Genomic DNA, 20,868 nt, shown 5'->3' with positions numbered 1-20,868 from the left:
AATTCAATTAAAAACATTACAATTCATTACAGTTTGTTCCATGGCATATAACAGTGGACAGTGGTAGGTGGCGGCGGATGGTGGTGGACGACGGAGGTGTATGGTGGTGGTGTCCGTGGACGGTGGTAAATGTCAACAGTTGGTGGTGGACGTCAGGACGTCCGTCTACAGTGGAAGATGTCGGTGGACGTCGGCAAACGATAATTGTTAACGATGGTTGGTGGTGTTGGTGGAAGTTGATGGTGATGAAATGGTCTCCTCTAATGGACATTTTATACAAATCATCCTATAATAAAAAATAACATGTACAATCACCCCTATGACTAACCACGTTGTCATTAAGTTGCCAAACCAACCAAAAAGTTGCGTCATAAAATGTTTATATTACAGGACGAAATAACAGTTAAAATTACCCTGAGAACGATTTGCAATAGAAAATGATGATTTTGTAAATGATAAAAAGTTAGATTTTTAAAGACGATTTTTATGGTCATTTTGTAAAAAAAAATCTGAAAAATAATCATTTTATTTTTTTGATAGGAAAAAAAAGAAAAAAAAATGATTATTTTTCAGATTTTTTTTTACAAAAATAATAAAATAATCATTTTATTAGTATACTTAGGCATGGCATTAGGGTGGGGATGTGGTAGGTTTTGTAATCCCCGCCTCCCCGGGCCCGACCCTAGTTTTTAGTAATAGGCCCCGACATGCCCCTGTCCCCGACGGATACGGAGATTAACATTCCTTCCACGGTCAAACCCCTTGAAGAATATCCGTTAGTTTGAGTCTACTGGGAATCCTGGCTCCGGCCTCGGTTTGAGCAACATCCCTCAGCCCCGTCCCAGTTTGAGTCTACCAGGGATCCCCGGCCTCAGGATCCGTTTTAATAAGGAACTCTCATCCTCGTTCGGATCGGGTGAACCAGGTTCCCCATAGAATCGGAACAAATCATCATCCTTAAATGCACGAGTGTGAATTCATCATTTGGTAATTGCCTTTAAGGGCAAAAAAAATCAAAGGGAACAACATTAGGGGTGACGGTGAGCAGCGGAACCGGGTACCCACTTGCGGAACCGGAACTGCCTTGGAACCGATATGAGTGGTTTCGGTTCCTAAAATACGGAACCGATTGAGAATGGTTCCGGTTCTCAATTTTTTGGAACCGTTACCCGCCGGGTACCCGTCGAAACCAGTTCCGAGACCGGGTACCCAAAACCGGCGGGTACCCGGTATTTTTCACTTAAAAAAATAATTAATTTTCTTTTAATACTAAATTTAAATTAGGTCAAGAACTTAGAACTCTAGATTAGATTTTTGGTCCCGCCTCTATGCCTCATACTCTAGGGCGTGAGGCCTCTCACTATGAGAATATGAAACGAGATTCAGAATCATCGCAGTCACGAGATAAAATGATTCGTATTTTTTCAAATTTTGTGTTTAATTGGATACGTAGTATATAATCGTTAAACTTTAAACATTTACCATTATAGTATGTAATCGTTAAACTTTCAACATTTCCTATTAGTCTATTATGACTTGTAATCGTTAAACAATATTTGTAACCATTAGTATAATTTGTATTTTTGTTTATTTATTTAGTGTTTTGGCAATGTTTTATTTTTTATTTTTAAATAACAAAATTTTAATATTTTAGAAAGCGGGTACCCGGAACCGGAAGCGGTTCTAAAAATTCAAGAACCGCTCTAACCAGTTCCGGTTTCAATATTTCAAGAACCACCGATTCCGGTTTCTACTAAATAGGGCAGATACCCGTCTATGTCACCCTTAAACAACATTATACATATATTATTTGTATTCTCATATAATAATTTGTACAAAAAAACAAAAAAAAAAGCGGCTTTTAGAAGTCCGTTGAAACTGAGGAAGTGCCACTCTGACTACTTCGCCCGAAAGTCATTTTCCTTCCGATCTCTCTCTCTCTCTCTCTCCGAACAACTGTTCAACAATGGGATCGCTGTCGCCGGCGATCACCTCCAACCTTATTCTTCCGGCCAAAACTGTTGATCGCACTTTCTTCCATGGACTGATAGGCTCAGTTTTTGCTTGTCCCGGAGATAGACCTAACATGATCCGGCTTTGCAAGAGAAGTCGTCGTTGTGTAGCATTTGCAGGGAAGAATCCAATGTCGGCTATTGATTTTAGCGATCCTGAATGGAAATCGAAGTTCGAAGATGACTTCGAGAAGCGATTCAACATTCCTCACATGCGTGATATTTTCCCTGACGCCGTTTCCTACCCCTCCACTTTCTGTCTCAGAATGAGGTATCCAAAACTTAATTCTTCTTTGTATTCGTGTTCTTTTGTTTTGTTGTTATTGAAATTCAAAGTTATAAATTTGCATTTTACTGGTGGTGATTGCTTAATTAATCGAAAACGGTGAAGGAATTTCTTAAATCACTGCCCCACCTACTTCAAAAGATCAGTCATGCATCAATTAAGTTAGTTGTTGTCTAGTGATTTTTTAATTCCTACTTTGATTTATTATGTACTATCTACATGATGAGAGAAGTCCATGGTCGCATTTGAGCAGCAGTGAGTTACGTTTAACATCAAATTTTGACAAAGAATTTTTTTGGTTATTGCAAAAATCATAAAATGCAAAGAACGACAAAGGAGGTATATTATGCTAGAAAAGTTTGGAGAAAAATGCTAATACCACATTCATAATTTGAAAATAGGAAAAGCATGAGTCTTGAGTTCTCAAAATCAGAAGTCGACTTCATTTGCAGAATGTAGAGACCAAGGGAGTAGTTTTTATAAGGACATATTTTTCTCTATTAAGAATCTTGTATGAAATCATATGCATAATTGTGTGACATCATATAACAGGGGATTTACAAACACTCATATGCATGATTGATTTTATTGCAATCTCGTAACCTACTAGTGCACGACACGACAAACAATCCCATGTGTGATATTATTTTATAACCTTGGCATTAATACTGCACTTCTTTGGAAGTGTGGTTTCAGTTTTGCTCCATTCAATTATTATATTTTGGGATACAGGACTCCAGTGAGCGAAGAATTCGCAAAAGGGTATCCTTCGGATGAAGAGTGGCATGGATACATCAATAATAACGATAGGGTGCTACTTAAGGTATATGAGTTACAACTCTCTTTGTGATGATTTCCTTTGTAAGAGCATCAACCTTGTTGTTTACGACTGTTTAGGTGATCATCCAGAATTTTGCCAAATTGATGGTGGGTTACTAATCATGTTCATGGGTTATGAGTAGCTCTCTACACTCATAGACATATGTAATATTGCATGCACTTCATGTATGCTAAAAATATGAATATTAGCATCTTGGTGTTGTATTGTGTGCTTAGACAAATTATGTTACATTAGATGATTTGGTTTGTCTTGAGTGTTGTATTGTTAGTACAGAATTCCGTTTAAGATGTTGCATTTTGCGTGATTGATGGTATTAGATCTGTAAAAGGGAAGTTCGTTTGGGTTAGGTTGGTTTGGTTTGTTTGTAATGATCATGCACGTTAGCTCCCTTTGTAATTAATTATCATCGCTATTGATACATTTAACTTCATCAAATAGATGCATCATTGATGTGCATGGAACTTCTGCACATCAATTACGATCCTTGTATTCTTGTGTTCTAAATATTGCTATTTGAATAGATTTAACAAATTTTTTAATGACGTCTTAGACCTTAAAATTTTGTATTTTTCTCCAATTTTGTTGGTGTCTATATGATTAAGGTTTACTAACTTCACCCTGATATGCACAATAGTGTCATGAGGAACAACTGACTTAATTGGTCATAGTGAACAGAAGAAAAACTTACACTATCAAGACACATCTAATTCTGAACTATTTTTTCTACTTGTCCTAATGATCGGGCTAAGTATCTAGTAGTAGATATTATTTCCAACAACATGAGTTCTGGCGATTACTGGTCAATCACAAATGTGTTGCACAATAACCTTGTCCACCCACTAATCAAAGCCAAATTACTTGATGAGGATGTATGGCATCAAATTTTCTTAGCAATTCCATATCAAGTTTGGTTTACTCCCAAACGTAGGTAGTTATTGAAAAATAACTTTGTAGCATATGTATTTGTTTTATCAGACAAACGATGTGCATATTTGTATTATTCGTTTTATAGTAATTTTATCGTAGAGAAGCTCAATTTTCTAGTATAATCGCCTCTTATTGTGACATTGGTCAAGGGATAAATTATTAAAATTCTCGGTCTTTTTACATTTTTCAAATTACATAAACAACTCTTTAATTGTTAAAATCTTGTGAAGTTGTGCTTTATAAAAATAATAATTTACATTCAACTTGTTTCATTTATTATCATTTCAATAATGTAGAATTCTTTGTTTATTTCACTTGTCTCAAAAGAGGGAGGTACAAAGGCCATATATACACAAGGAATATGAGAAGAAAAGGAAAGGATTCCTAAGATATTCACAACAACAAATTACAAGGAGATATTACCCATAATCTCCAATTCCTATTTTACAATGATATCGGGTATCTTCAAGGATATTGAGTATCTTAACACTCCCCCTCAAATTGGAGCATAGATGTTAATCATGCCCAACTTGTTACAAACAAAATAGATTGCAAACCAAGTAATGCTTTTGTTCTTTCATGAAACACGAGATAGATTGCAGTTAACCTCGATGTGTTTTGTTCTTTCATGAAACACGGGATTGTTTGCAATGTGGATAGCCTCCTCATTATCACAATATAGGTTCATTGGTTTAGATTGAGCAAACCCAATTTCACCTAGCAGATTACGAACCATATCAGCTCGCAAGTGGTTTGGGCCATAGCCCTGTATTCAAATTCAGCACTTGACCGGGAAACGGTATTCTGTTTCTTTCTTTTCCACGAAACTAGATTCCCTCCAACCAACACACAATAGCCTGTCGTAGACCGCCTAGTAGTAGGATCCCATTATAGTCGGCATTTGTGAACACTTCTATGACATGATGACCGTGATTTTGATAAAGGATACCAAGACCAGGAGCACCCTTTAGGTACTTTAGTATATGCCTAACAACATGCCAATGTGGAGTTCTCGGAGATGACATAAACTGACTTAGTACACTCACTGGAAAAGCGATGTCAGGACGTGTAATCATCAGGTAGTTTAGCTTTCCCACGATTCTTCTGTACTTTTCTAGATCCTCAAGTAGATATCCATCGTCCGCTTTCAATTTCATATTTGGAATCATTGGGACCTCACAAGGTTTTGTTTCAATCATATTAGAGTTATTCAATATATCCAAACAATATTTTCGTTGAGACAAACATATCCCTTTCCGAGTACAAGATACTTCAATTCCCAAGAAGTAATTTAAAGGACCTAGGTCCTTTGTTTGAAACCGAGATGCAAGGAAATCTTTTAGCTTCTTGATCCCAGTCTCATCACTCCCAGTAATCACAATGTCATCAATGTATACCACTAGTAGAATACATCCGGAAGATGACGAAGTAAAGAACATAGAATGGTCATAAGAGCTCCTCCGTAATCCAAACTCAGTCACTACGGCATTAAACCGTCCAAACCAAGCACGAGGGGATTGCTTTAAACCATACAATGATTTATGCAGTTTACATACTCTACCAGACTCCCCTGAGCAACAAACCCGGGTGGTTGCTCCATATAGACTTCCTCGTGTAAATCACCATGCAAGAAGACATTTTTCACATCCAGTTGGTGTAGTACCCAGTCGTAAGTAGCGACTAATGAAACAAACAGACGAATGGAGGGTACCTTAGCCATAGAGAAAATGTCTAGTGGTACTCGACCCTATAAGTCTGAGCATATCTTTTGGCTACCAATCAGGCTTCCAGAAGAGCCATGGATCCATTTGGATTAACTTTCACAGTAAATACCTATTTATAGCCAATTGCCTTTTTGCGTGCAGGTAACTCTACCAAATCCCATGTATCATTATGATCGAGAGCATTCATCTCATCAATCATAGCATCCCGCCATCCAGGATGGGCTAAAGCTTCACCAACCGTTTTAAGAACAGATAAAGAATCAAGTGTAGAGATCAAAGAATGCAAACGTGAAGAATGTTTATCATAGGAAACAACAGAAGAAATAGGGCAAGTACACGAGTGCTTACCATTCCGAAGAGCAATGGGAACATCGACATCAGAACCTGTGTATCGGAAGGTGGTGGATCACTTGAAGCAAGAGGATCATCATTAGGCAGATCTGTAGACAATGATGAAGATGGTGTTGGGTCGGGATCCGATGTAGGTCGTTGCCGCCTATTATATACATGAACTATCGGTGGTTTAGTAGGCTCTTGTGTCTGTGTCGAGTCGGATGAGGTAGTAGACTTAGGAACAGGTATGGTATACACCAACAAATCATCACTATCTCTTGGGTCGCAAGGAGTGGACATAGGAAGGAAGAGCATATTCTCATGGAATGTAAAGTGTCGTGATACAATATATCGATTAACACTTGTACTATTTTTGAAGTCGAGAGTAACCAAGAAAGACACATTTCAGAGACTTTGGATCCAACTTAGTTATGTGAGGTCGGGTATCACAGACAAAATAGGAACTACCAAAGATTTTTGGGTCGACAGGAAACAATGATTATGTAGGAAACAAAATTGAGAAAGGACTTTTACCATCCAAGATAGCGGAAGGCATTCGGTTGATAAGAAAACAAGCGGTAGCAACCGCATCAGCCCATAAGACTTTAGGAACAATCATGTGAAATAATAGAGCCTGAGCTACCTCTAGAGATGACGATTTTTTCGTTCCGCAACCCCATTTTGGGCTGGTGTGTCAACATAGAAAGACTCATGAAGAATGCCATTTTGAATCATATATGACTGAAATGTTTGGGACAAATATTCTTTTGGATTATCACTATGAAGAGTTTAAATGGAGACTTTAAACTGGGTTTTAATCTCAGCATAGAGTGAACAAAAATGTGTGAATACCTTAGATCGATTTTTCATAAAGTAAAGCCAAGTAGTGCGAGAGTAATCATCAACAAATGTAACTAAATACTTAAACCCAAGTTTTGAAGTAACTGGACATGGTCCCCAAACATCATAACGGACTAACTCAAATGGGGATGAGGCTTGCTTATTGTAAACTCTAGGACTTAAATGAATACACTCATGTTTGTCAAACTGACAAGACTCACACTGTAGAGAAGGTAAATAAGAAAACTCAGGACACAACTTCTTCATATTCTGTAAAGATGGATAACCTAATCGACAATGAACTTCAAGTGGAGACGATGAGCTGGAACAAGTCAATGAGGAAGGTACTTGATGTTCAAATATGTATAGGCCATCAGTCTCCCGCCCTCTACCAATAATTCTCTTCGTTGACAGATCTTGAAAGACACAAAAATCAAGAAAGAATGAGACATAACAATTTAAAGCATGGGTAATTTTGCTGACTGATAACAAGTTGAACGAGAAATTAGGTAGACTCAATACGGAAGATAAAGAAAAAGACGGGGTAAGATCGATGGTGCCAGAACCAAGGACGTGTGGTAGACCTTTCAACAATTGTGACATGTGATGGGATTTGTGTTTATTGAAATTAGAAAAGATGGTGGGATTACCTGTCATGTGATCTGAAGCACCTGAATCAATGACCCATTTGGAGGCAGAAGATAATAGGCAAGTACTATAGTTACATGTCTCAGCAAATGCAGTATGCAGTGGAATTCTCAGTCCCTAAAAGTCGAGCATATTCTTTTGTGGGTATAGTAATAGTACTATCTGAGGCAGAGGAAACGTGTGCTGATGAACTCCTCGAATGTCTGGCCAAAAGCTTCTTACATGTGTGCTTGGTGTGACCTAACTCATGGCATTAGTAATTCTCAAAATCATCAGAATCTGGAATAGTAGCCCATGGGTCAGTTGTTCGGTTACTATCGCCATCTCTAGAGCCACCACGGTGACCCCCACGAAATCCTCCTCGGTAGCCACCAAGAAATCCCCTTCGACCAACCAGAGCACTGTTGTGATCAGAAGTTTGAGAAGCCTAAAGATTCTCATTTCTAAGAACATGGGTAAATGTTTCTTGAAGAGAAGGAACAGCAGATTCATTCAAGAACTGAGATCTGATAGAGTCAACTTCTGGTCACAAACCAATCAAGAAACTGATAACAGCCACTTGTTCCCTCTGAGTCTGCATGGCTTTGACATCAGCACTTAATGGAAGAAGAGAGTTAAGCTCTTCATACACTTTCTTGAACTCCATGACATACGTAGTGAGTGATCGGTCCTGTTATTCTCCACGATGAAAGGACTTACAAATACTATAGATTTGAGAGATGTTACTTTGTCTAGAATACAAAAAATAAAGATAATCCATAAGTTCCTTCACATATTCACAGTGACTAACTAGAGACGAAACAGAAGGCTCAGTAGTATTGATAATTTGCAAGTACAAACGAGCATCACTTTGGAACCATGAATAAGAACCGTTACCTTTAGGAGGATCCGATGTGAGATGAGAAGCCATTCCCATGCTCCGGAGATAGATACGAATAGTTTGCTCCACTCAAAGTAGTTGGAGCCATTAAGCTTGTTGTCGGTGAACTTAACATTTATTGCAAGCATCTCGGGTACACGTAAACTACTGTTACTGTCAGGTGTTTTGTCTTCTCTAGTCATCTTCCAATAAATCATGAACCAGAAGAGAGAACGTAGAACTTAGGACGTAGAACTTAGAACTTAGCAAACGAGAAAGCGAACGACGCACTCACAGGGTGCCAAATAGTCGACGAACAGAGATGAGGATAATCGCACTCACAGGGTGCCAAAGAAACTGACGAGCAGAAAACTTCCGACCCAAGGAAACTTGTCGATCAAGGAAAAAAATGATGAACAAAAATTTCAATCTAAGGAAAAAAAACGTACCAAAAAATTTCGATCCGCGAAACTAATGATTGTTAGGAAATCGAGCTCTGGTACCATGTAGAATTCTTTGTTTATTTCACTTGTCTCAAAAGAGGGAGGTACAAAGGCTATATACACAAAGAATATGAGAAGAAAATGAAAGGATTCCTAAGATATTCACAGCAGCAAATTACAAGGAGATTACCCATAATCTCCAATTCCTATTTTACAATGATATCGAGTATCTTCAAGGATGTTGAGTATCTTCAAGGATATTGAGTATCTTAACAATTAACAAGCATGTTAGTTTAATTTCATTAACAAACCATGGATGAACTGATTTCAATCTTCTTGTCATGTGGTAACTGATCTGACTTTGCTGCTTCTGTAATTGTAGACTCCATGATGAAGTAAAACTTATCTTCCCACAGTTCGTTATATATTTTTCTCGTGGTCTGAACAATCTTTCTAGTTTTTTCTCTTGATGAGTCATGGTTTCATTTGTAGTGCACTTACAGCTGCTCTTGCCTGTTACTTGATTTATTTTCTATTTGTTTATTCTGTTGGTGTGCTTTTTTTTTTGGCATATAGTTTCTTTTAAGAGTGAACATATATTATAGCATTCTGCTTAATTGGGGTCTTACATTCCCCAAATTGTTTCTAACTATTTCTTCAAACCTTACTTTATTGGTATTGTGTCACTTTAAGTTCCTAGTGAAAAGGTACCTCTTAGTCAAGAAAGTCAAAAGGTCCAAGTAATGGTATTCAATATTTGATTTGGTTCAAGAACATTTTTTTTTACTTTGCATTGGGATACATCACCTGGCGTTATATCAAATCCTGGAAAAAGTAATTGCTCCAAGAATGAGTAACTACCGTGAAATGATAAAATTCTATGCCACATTATAGGTTATTCGGTATTCCTCCCCAACATCTGCAGGCGCTGAGTGTATCGATCCTGATTGTACATGGGTGGAGCAATGGTAAGCACTATGAAAAACCTTTTTTAATGTTTACAAGTGAAGCAAGGAAAAGTTTCATTATAAATTTAGCACTTCCATAATTCCATATCTGAAAATTCCTTTGCATTAAAATAAAAAAAATGACTTACTTGCTCCAAATTTGTAATCCACTGCTGTTGATTAAAAATGCGTATGTATATATATATATATATATATATATATATATGACAAGATGCGCCTTGCATTCCTGAGGCCTGCGCCTCACGCCTAGACCCCAGGACCCCTTTGCGCCTAAGTGCGCCTTCAGCCTTTAACAACTTTGCATAGAGGAAGGAAATGTTCACATTGTTTGTAGTTGTACATGGAGCTGGTGGACAAGGAGAGTTGCAATGAATTGTTTATATTACTATCCTCCTATTTATGTCTTTGGGCTCTTTTCCTTTGTTGGATCTAGGATCTTGCTTCTGAACTATCGAATGTCAATCCTGGGTAGTTTTGATGGTCGTAAAAATTGGGGACACCAGATCTTTGTCCTTGTCATATGTGATTGGCAATGTGTCTAACTCAATTCGTAATCAAGGCATGTTTTCAAAGCTGTATGGCTTTAAAACAAAGGTTCTCACCATTTGGATTTACATAGGGTTCATTGCAAACTTGCCTTCTGAAGAATTAATAAGGGTCTCACCACTTGGTTTCTTATACTTCATGTACAAGCAAATTCGGAATCAACATTTTGTTACAAAAGGGAAAGTGCAAATGATTTATACTTCACTTGTTATCAATGAATTTCTTTGTGATACTTCTGTCTATTCGTTGGTTGTATATTTCTAATTTATAAATAACTGAAGCATTTTGTAGGTTCATAAGCTTTAGATATCAGGATCTTATGAACAGTTCTCTATCTTGAGATCTAATGAATACTAATGTAACATGGAAATGGCAAGAACATGACATCAAAGAATGATACAGTTTTTGAGCAGTTGGTTGTATAAGTATTTAATGTATTATTGTTTGGGGGTTGGAATGGGGCTGGCAACATGGTTTTCTAGAGTACAACATAGATTGAGTTTTTCTTTATTTGCAATTTTCATGAAAAAAAATTAAGTTGAATTTCAACTTTAAAGTAGATTGTTCGACTTAAATATCTGCAGCACTAGCAGCATATAGACTCTGGTTTACGTTTGAAAATATATTAACAACTCCTTATCAAAATGACAACTGTTTTTTGTTTGCGATTCTATTTCACAATTGCAGTTTTCATTTTCCGGATAACTTGTCTTCTAAGTTGCCTATCTGGTTCCTAGTCACAACACAATTAATTTTTTTTTATGATGTTGGATTTAATGTGCAGTATCGATCTTGATCTGAGAACTACAGCTACAAGTAATCAAATTCCTACCGTCTATTTTGTCATGATGGTTGATATTTTGGACATTTGACTAATAGTCATAATATGTGTGTAAAGATGGATGTTACATCTCTTTACTTTAGAGTAGTTAGAGCATGTCATTGGATGAAAATACCAGAGGTCATTGAAAGGTCCTTGTGTTTGTGTTCTCCTTATCTGACATTATAGTCAAAGGACTAAACCGTGCCCGATTGAAGGCATGAGCTCCAAAGCCATGTGCTTGGGAAGGAAAAGATCCCTTACTTAATATCACTTTGAATATTACATAAAAAGTTTTATCTTCTCTTTCATTTAAATTGCTAGTTGGTGTAATCTGAAAAGCTATGCACAAGTGCAAATCTGTTTCTAACATGCCATGAAATTAAGTTACACAACTGTGGTGAATCTAGTAACTGCAAGGAACTTCTGCTTTTTAAACATAAAGAGCTGATGCTCCAGAACATCAAATTCTAAACATAAAGAGGTCATTCAAAAGTGCTAATAGCAGCTGTATTTTGATTGGCAAGCTTTATACTCTTTCCGTCCCCAAAAAAGTTGTAATTCTTATTTGGTGGAAAAACTCTTAATTCTTTTTTCTCTTTTCGGTCATGTGTCTTGCTATTTAGAAATAGTAACCGAAAAATCTATAACAATGATTAACTCTTTCTAGGATTCATCGTGCTGGTCCTCGTGAGAAAATATACTTCAAACCAGAAGACGTGAAGGCTGCAATTATAACATGTGGTGGACTCTGTCCTGGACTTAATGATGTCATACGACAGGTGGTTTCTGAATGTGACTTGTCTTTTTTTAATATTTTTCGTATCTCATTGATCAAGTAAATAACACTCATGCTACTTTATTGGTGGCAAGTTCAAAAAATCTGTGTTTAGTGCTGATGCCCACCTTTTCAATTGATAAACAATTATGGAATAAGCATCAAAATATCAAAAAACTAAGTTGGATTCATCATGCTCATCAGGCTAGGTGAAGATTAATCTGTTTTTACGGTATTAAGTGGTTTAATAAATTAGAGGCCAGGTATTGGCAGCCCAATTAAACATATTTCACCCAATTTAAATTATGTTTCTTACTAAACTAAAATGAACTTCTTGTTTTTGATAGCCAATTTGTAACAATCATAGTTATGAGCCCAAAAGAATTAGTATGCAGAAAAGTAATGTATCAAAATAATATACTATTGAAATTTATAGTTGCAGATACTCATATTGTCTAGAAATAATTATATTTTTATATAAAATGAACTGATTAATGAGTCTATTCAAATCACCCACTTAAATCCCTGCTTAGATGATTAATTATGACAAGGTCACTTGACAACCTAGGTTCACTTAACGCTTTTTATAACACTGTTTGGAGCTCCACCCGTCAGGCCAAATTTTCTTCCAAAAATGTTGTCAAATATTTTGGAACTTTCGATACTAATTCTGTTGGTTATCCTGTAAGAAAGAAAACTAAAATGACACTGCTTACTTTAAATGATTATGTTATTATCTTTCATCTCTTTTGTATGTCTGGGAAGAAACGTTGCTCCACTTTTCTATTTTCTGGTTCCAGAAGATTTTATTTTACTTTAATCAGTTTAAGTTATTAACTTCTATCTTATCGTTTGGAGTGGCTACAGATTGTCATCACCCTTGAGATTTATGGTGTGAAAAAGATTGTGGGGATTCCTTTTGGATATCGTGGATTTGGCAAAGAATTAGCTGAAATACCAGTAAGTTTCTTTTTATAACTTTAGTACTTCTCAAATATCAACATTTATAAGGTGTTATGAATTTGGATACAGCCAGGACACATCTTTTAGTGATTATATGCATCAATGAATTAAATCCCATGGAACTAAAGGAACCTGGCACAGAACAAATGAGAAATTGTTCACAGCCAATGGACTGTTACAGTTATCTTGTAACAAGCTCTAGAAGAAGACAAATAACACAAGAAAACGAACAATCTCCCAATTCTTGCCAACTAAGGAAATTATAAGGGTTATGGTAATATTGAAAATAGTAGTCATGGAGCCGTATGGCTGATGAGAATTTCTTCATTAAGTAATGGTTCTGTGGCTAAGTAGTTCAGTGCGCAGAGTTATCACAAATATTCTTATATGTGTTTTTGAGCCTGTATTGTTCATAGTTTTAACATCAGGATTTGATAGAGTTTGAACTAGATCATCCATCATGGTTTGGAGTCTTGTCTGCTGGGTTACTTACTTTCTACTCATATTCTTTATCTTCTCGCTCGTTTGATTGGTTTGACAATTGTGTTAATTGTTTTAATTTGTTTTTAAAGCTGGTAAATGTTTCATGATTTTCCACTTTCATATCCTTGATCATGAGTATTTCACAGACCTGATTTTGTTCTGCTAATCAAGCATATATATTGTCATGCATAAGGATCTCCATGGTGATTATGCAAATTGATTTGTAGTTGTGTTGTCTCCTGCTTATGAGAATAGTTAGGTTCCTTAATTAGTGTTGTGTTACTCCCTCCGTCCCAAAATAAGTGTCCACATTTTAATTTGTCCCGAAACAAGCGTCCACTTCCAAAAGTAAGTCCTGTTTTCCAATTTTACCCTTAATTATGAGATGGATAAATTCAATACTCCCTCTATTATCAAGGGTATAATTGTCATTTAGTTAATTAAAAAGTCTACCAATTACTCGATTCTTAAACCGTGTGCCTTTTTCATTGTGCAAATTTATTTTGGGACAGAGGGAGTAATTTGTTGTCCATTATGGCCATATAATAATCATATGAATAAGGATTTTTTATGTGAACTAAATGGTCATCTTTATGATGCTTCATGTGGAACCTTCATAGTTGTTTTTAAGTTCAGTCTCTGGTTTCATTGAATGCTTATATTTATTCTTTTCCTTCTTCCGTTATGCCTTCTAGACAGTAGGTAACTAACCTTGTCCGTGATCATTAGTTATCTAGGAAGGTGGTTCAGAATGTCCATCTTTCTGGTGGAAGCTTGTTAGGAGTTTCTCGTGGAGGGCCGAATGTCAGTGAAATTGTGGACAGCATGCAGGTACTTAGCTCAGTTGTTTGTCCTCTTTTTCGGTATCGATAATATCATATTTGCTCTTTGGTTATTACTGCTATTTACCTAAGGATGTGATGGAGGTCTCTTTGAACGGTGGCAGGAAAGAGGGATCAACATGCTTTTTGTGCTAGGTGGAAATGGAACACATGCAGGTGCCAATGCAATACACAATGAGGTTGTTAAGTTGGTCCATCTTTCTATTTGGTTTCCTATAAACACATGCAATATTATGTTAACATTGGTTTCTTATAGAACACAATGAGATTGAAGGCAAATTTTACAATTTAAGTTTGCAGCTCTATGATTCAGTATGCCTTTCTTTTCTGGAAAAAGATTCAGCATGCCTTTCTTGTTATATCTATCTGGTTCATTTTTTTTCCTGTGAGATTGCTCCACTATTATGCAATTATCATTTTATAAACACCAATGCTTTTGTCAAATTTGAATCATTTCTTGTGGTTAGTTGCGAAAACGAGGGTTGAAGGTGGCAGTAGTTGGTGTTCCCAAAACTATAGATAATGATATTCTGCTGATGGACAAGACATTTGGTTTTGATACTGCTGTCGAGGAAGCACAAAGAGCAATAAATTCTGCGTATATTGAGGTATATTTTTGTTATTTACTGAAATATAGTGATCAACACTATCTTCCACCTAATTTCAGTGGTCGTAAAGGATGTGAACATTTAGCTTCTACCATATATCCTTCTTTGTTATAAACCTATTCTCGTGCTTACGAACTGTAAGAATGCTTCTTCTTTTGCAGGCACATAGTGCTTATCGTGGTGTTGGAATTGTAAAATTGATGGGGCGTAGTAGTGGTTTTATAGCTATGCAAGCAGCTCTTGCTAGTGGGCAGATTGATATATGTTTGATTCCTGAGGTATTATTTTGCTGCATATTGGTTAGAACTCTTTGAAATTGTTCCTTGTGATTATTGAGTCATTTACACAATTTTTAACTTGAAACTAAAGGTACCCTTTGAGTTGCATGGACCTCATGGCGTTCTAAAACATCTTAAGTATCTACTTGAGACAAAGGGATCAGCGGTCATCTGTGTAGCAGAGGGAGCTGGTCAGGTTAGTTTTGTTATGTTGATAAATCATGTCTTCTTGTTAAAAACCATAGTTAGATCAGTCTTTTAGATGTTTAATGTCATATTTTCTGTTGTTTTCTCTCTTTCAATTGTGTTATTGAATGCAGAGCTTTGTCGAGAAAACAAATGCTAAGGATGCATCTGGGAACACTGTACTTGGGGATATTGGTGTTCATATACAACAGGAGGTTATTGAATGCAGCACCCTCTCTCCTGTTTGTGATCAAATTCAACTTGATCAGTTCTATCCCATTTCTGTTTGTGAGAATGATTATATTACAAGATATATTGTTTAATTGAGACAAACCGGCAATTAGTCCTTATTTTTAATGACTTCAACATAGAATCAATCATGTACGCTGTAAATATTATCTGGATTTCTTGCATAATTCTATTTTCAAGTCAAAGTTTCACAGGTTATTTACAGATCACTATTGGAATTGATTCAATGATCTAGCTCCTTTGTTATATATTTCAGAAGTTCCAGTTGTATCATATCCATTATAATCTATTTAAATGATACTCTTTCAGATAAAAAAATATTTCAAGGAGATTGGTGATCCAGCTGATGTAAAATACATTGATCCTACATACATGATCCGCGCCTGCCGAGCAAATGCATCAGATGGAATTCTCTGCACTGTGCTGGGTCAAAACGCTGTAAGTTTACTGTGCTTGCATATTTTCTTGTATGACCAGTTGGTAGCAGTTGTAAACCCAGGGTATTATGTGCAACACACTCGCCATCCTGCTATTAGAAGGGTAATATTTCACGCCCCCCCTAAGTGCTGGCTGAATGGCAAATTGACCAAAAATTACAGCTTAGCTATTACTTGACAGCTGCATGATGTTTCCATTTCTTAACAACTCTGTTTGCAAAGGGTATAGTAGTCTTTCTCAAAAACCGAAATTCCCTGCCCTAGAAAGTTGTTGGTGTAGAGACGGTAGTGGTGGATGCACTGATGACGTGGGCAGTTGAGTCCTAATGATGGTGGCAGATGATCTATGGAATAACCGCCATCTTCTGCAGCATTTGTCACAATGTTGGTGGAAAAGTCTTCCGACTTCTGTAACATCTCCTTTAGGTTGATCGCTAGAGGTTTTGATGTATTTTGGGGGTGTTAGGTTTTGATGGAAAAGGTTACATTTGATCTCTAGCTTGACTTCAAAATCTCTCTACTACAGTGAAGTGGTGTTTTTCTATTATTTAACCATCGAAGACCCTCAAGTGTATGCAATTACCAAAAATTGCAATGTCTATTATTGGAGGCTGAAGATGTGCTTTGAACTTAGATCTGCTAATTTCCTTGTGTATATGTTAAATTAGTATCCGACTAGTATCATCCAGGTGAGTTTACACACATTGTCCCTCTTGCTTCTTTCATTATATTTCCAACTGGTTGGCGTGGCGGTGGTAGACCAACCCCCATGAAGATGGGTGGTGGTGGCGACAGGGTGGTCCCTTGGTGGCTACTGGAAACCGAGATTGAAGTCAAATGGAGATGTATTGTTAAATTGGAAAATAATGAAATGTTCAAGGAGCGTATAACAGTGAACTGGCTTGAGTCTAACAAAATTGGTCTTAGTTCAATCGTAGTTACCAGCAGCCACCATTCGAACGGTTTTCCCTCTTTGAAGGACAATTACACAAGACTTGAGTGGCCGACGTCAAGGTTATTGAGAGATGGTAGAGAGTAGGCAAATAGAGGCTCCCTGTGATATGATTAATTTGCTATTTACATTCGTTTTCTACTTGCTTTGCATGTCTTGCTCGATTACATTGTTAGTTTGATTATCACTGAGTCGTTATTCTACCTCTTATTGCCTGCTTTCACACACCTTAGTTTCGTACGGAAACAACCTCTCGATCCTACCCCTCCCAGGCCCTACTTTCGAAACTGGGTTGGTTTGGTTTCTGATTTGGATGGTTTGTGGTAACAGGTGCATGGGGCATTTGCTGGATACAGTGGCATCACAGTAGGTATATGCAACACCCACTATGTCTACCTTCCTATTCCTGAAGTCATTTCTTATCCGAGGACCGTGGACCCAAACAGCCGAATGTGGCATCGTTGCTTGACGTCTACCGGCCAGCCTGATTTTATCTAATCCAAAAATTATACTTGTTGTTATTTATACTTGAAATTGACACAAAGGGTAGGTCCCAAGAGGATTCTAGTTTGGTTCCATCACTGGATTGGGAGAAATAAGACAGAGCAGAGCAGTCATGATTTAGAAATAGGATGGTTTATGGAGCAATAAAACTAGGGATCAAAGAGTATTTTAGAGTTGGTTTTTTGGGGACTAATTCTTATTCATGAGTTAAATTTTGTTTATTGTTGTAAGGGATGGGAACCATCTCTGGATGCTGCTGCTGCTGCATGCAGGCCTTATCCTTTTTTGGTATGATAAAACTGATATATTATTATTATTATTATTATTATTTGTTAGACTGATGTTTTTCTATCCCTTGCCTAAAAAACTCTCTTGGTCTTCGGTTTTAGATTTTTTCTTTTTACTAAATAAATAGAGCGATGGACTTTTTCATCTTATAATCAAGGATACAAGTAAAAAATAAATATAGTAAATTACATTTTCAGTCCCTGTGGTTTGTTGAATTTTTTTATTTTTTCTTTTCGATTTTGAAATTTCAGTTTTCATCCCTGTGATTTATAATTTATTACCTTTCTCATTTTTATGATTTAAAATTTATTTTTTTTTTATCTTTTTCGTTTTACCACTAAAATCTATTTTAGGCCTTCATACTTAAAAGTAGTGTTTTGGACTTAGAGACGAAAATAAAAATGAATTGCAAACAATAGGGAATAAATCCGTAATTTTTAACAAACCATATGGACGAATGTAATTTACTCAAGTAAATATTTATTTTGTTAAAATAAAATATTTATCATAGGAGGGACAAAATAAAATAGAAATATAGAGATTTATTTTAAGTGAGGTGATGAAAATGTTGTGGATATGGACTGGGTCCCATTGAATGTTCCAAGTGTTATTAGAAACATTATCTTTCAACATCTCAAGAAATCTGCAATTGTGGTTGTATTTGTATGTGTCCATGTACCATTCTCAGTATCCTGTTTTGGAATTTAATTTAATCTAGTTAGTTACGTTTTTTCCATTTGTTAAAATTATGATTTCTTTTCTACTTCGACCATTTCACTTATTCAAATTCTTTTTTTAATCGTTTTTTTTTCCCGGGTTGACCCAAATGACATTACTTCCGTAATATTGAGGATTTAACTAAAGGCCAAAAGGAAAAATCAAATTCAAGATAGATATGCATTTGTCAAGATAAACCGGTTGAATTTGATATTTTTTTTTTGGGTATTTTAGCTAGCTCAGCAATGGATAATTGGATATTGTGGAAGTAGTGATATTTAGAAAAATCAAAGGGAGAAGACCAATTTGAATGAAGAAAATGGTCATTTGAGCTAATTTCTATGACCAGTATCAGTTTCCTATACTATAATTTTATGGTTTTTAATTTATGATTTTCGTTCTTATAATTTACAATTCATTGTTATTCTTATCTTATTAACTCCTACTTGTAAGTGTAAAGGAATCAAAGGACGAAAACATAAATAAATTATTAATTATAAGGATGAAAATACAGGTGGGTTAGAGATGTGTCAAGGAAGTGATCAAAGGGATAAGGATGTGATGTGCACTATGTAACGAGTCCACGGACGTCCGTATGTAATTTTCTTTTGCTGAATTATTTCTCTCCTTATATTTTATGTCAAAACTTGAAAATTTTTGCTTGTAAAACACAAACTATTATGGCTAGATCTTTAAAGCTAGAATGGTTTTTCCCCTTTCGAGGGGGATTTGGGATTACTTATGTTTTTTTTTTTTTTTTTTTAAAAGTGTTTATAAGAGTTCTATAAAAATTGTTTAGATTAGTTTATGACGATACTAAAACGTAATAAGCTGGTAACAAGGTGTTTGGATTAGTTTATACATGTAAAAACTTCTTATCACCGGTAACACACGGAAAAAAGTTAATAACCACTTTAAATAAGCAATGACAAACACCCCTAAATCTAGAATGAATTATCATAATCGTTAAAAGCATTCATGTGTTCCAATAAATGAATCCCACCAATTTCATATTTACATACATCAATCGTTTCAAATGCACGATTTGATCAAAAGAGGTTCATTTCAATGTTCACAACGTTGTAAATGAAAGGATTTATGATTTATATAGGCAACAGAATGAGAGAATATGTAGAGATGTATGATGAATTGAAGCAATTCAATATTCGATATCTTAAGCTTTACCATAAATAAACATGAGCAAATGAAGAAGGAAACATGTTTTGAATGAATTAATGTCAAAAAGAGTTTCTGATGGAATTCAGAGCTCAACAACTACAAGCTCCGCCCCTCCATGTGGTTTTCTCACTACAAAATCCAAATCTTCAATCACTTTTTCCGCCATTCAAGCGTTTATTAGCACGGATGCTCCACAAAACACACCACAACTAACCTTCATTTCAATCCGATTGCATCTCAGACGACGGAAATTAGTGAAGAAGTAGACTCACGGATTACGTGGCGCCGCTCACCGGATGCATTGGACGACGATCCACAGTAGTCTCGGACGGTGGTGAGCTCGTATGGTGACGTGTCGGTAGCAAGCCATTGTTCGACCGTGAAGGTCTGTTGTGCGCAGGGGATGTGTGCTCCGGTGGTCGTCACCTCCACGTAGTTACAATACCAACCGTGGTGAGATCCGGTGCCGTCGGAGGTGATGTTCATCTCACACGGTGTTCCGGTCAAACAAGGACCTCTGCCGCTGAACAAGTCCAGGTTTCCCCTCTCGAAGTAGTTGTACCCAGGACCCATTAGTCCACCCCAAGCCTCTAAATTCTTGATCCGAATGCCATAACCAGCATCGTCGTATAGTGTTAAGGTGATGTTGGAATCGGTGCCGGCTTTCAGTATGGATCCAGTTCTGACGTAAACGGAGTATATACAATCCGCATCATCCTGCATTGATTCAAGAATTAATATTAGGTTAAATCGTGTTTGAATGAATGGAGAGAAGATGAGGAGAGGAGGAGCTTACAGATCGGACGACGGCGGCGATGAAGAGGAGACTGAATAGCAGAAGGTTGAGCTTTGCAGCCATGGCGGATCTGTGTAAATTGTAATGGGGGATTTGGGAGGGGAGGATATATAGATTTAGAGGACGACATAGTGGTGGCATTACAAACCACGGGTGGGGGTCGGCATTACAAACCACGTGATGCAAAATCTTTTTAAATGGCAAGTTGCATCAGATTTATAATATATTTTAGTTTTTTTTCTTTTAAATCTATAAAATATCAAATCAAGTTAATAATATATTATATTTAATTATTATAATTATTATATATATATATATATACTATATTATAAAACATTTGACAAAAACTCTTAAAAATCAT

At 36.4% G+C, this 20,868-nt stretch overlaps 2 protein-coding genes across 4 annotated transcripts; one reads left to right on the top strand and one right to left on the bottom strand.

The window, feature by feature from the left end:
* Window positions 1-1,911: 1,911 nt before the first annotated feature.
* On the top strand, window positions 1,912-19,157 carry LOC112513228 (ATP-dependent 6-phosphofructokinase 5, chloroplastic-like). 3 transcript variants are annotated; one of them, XM_025119431.1, is made up of 14 exons: window positions 1,912-2,283; window positions 3,031-3,121; window positions 9,808-9,881; window positions 11,918-12,029; window positions 12,893-12,985; window positions 14,201-14,302; window positions 14,418-14,492; window positions 14,781-14,921; window positions 15,083-15,199; window positions 15,291-15,395; window positions 15,520-15,600; window positions 15,944-16,072; window positions 17,354-17,393; window positions 19,047-19,157. In XM_025119431.1, the coding sequence occupies exons 1-14, from the start codon at window positions 1,967-1,969 to the stop codon at window positions 19,106-19,108; spliced, it is 1,539 nt and encodes a 512-aa protein (XP_024975199.1). In that variant the 5' UTR covers window positions 1,912-1,966; the 3' UTR covers window positions 19,109-19,157. The 3 variants fall into 3 exon arrangements, with proteins under 3 accessions (XP_024975199.1, XP_024975200.1, XP_024975198.1); XM_025119432.1 differs by lacking the exon at window positions 17,354-17,393 and having other exon boundaries at window positions 19,047-19,089; XM_025119430.1 differs by lacking the exon at window positions 19,047-19,157 and having other exon boundaries at window positions 17,354-17,819.
* A 497-nt stretch (window positions 19,158-19,654) lies between these two features.
* On the bottom strand, window positions 19,655-20,663 carry LOC112513268 (PLAT domain-containing protein 3-like). Its single transcript, XM_025119483.1, has 2 exons — window positions 20,508-20,663; window positions 19,655-20,428 (listed from the first exon to the last, which is right to left on the bottom strand). The coding sequence occupies exons 1-2, from the start codon at window positions 20,646-20,648 to the stop codon at window positions 19,949-19,951; spliced, it is 621 nt and encodes a 206-aa protein (XP_024975251.1). The 5' UTR covers window positions 20,649-20,663; the 3' UTR covers window positions 19,655-19,948.
* Window positions 20,664-20,868: the final 205 nt, after the last annotated feature.

The sequence above is a fragment of the Cynara cardunculus genome (assembly GCF_001531365.2).
Source record: "Cynara cardunculus var. scolymus isolate 2C chromosome LG 5, CcrdV1, whole genome shotgun sequence".
Classification (NCBI taxonomy): domain Eukaryota; kingdom Viridiplantae; phylum Streptophyta; class Magnoliopsida; order Asterales; family Asteraceae; genus Cynara; species Cynara cardunculus.
The sequence above is the reverse complement of the archived record's forward strand: the minus strand, read 5'-3'. Positions and strand labels throughout refer to the sequence as shown.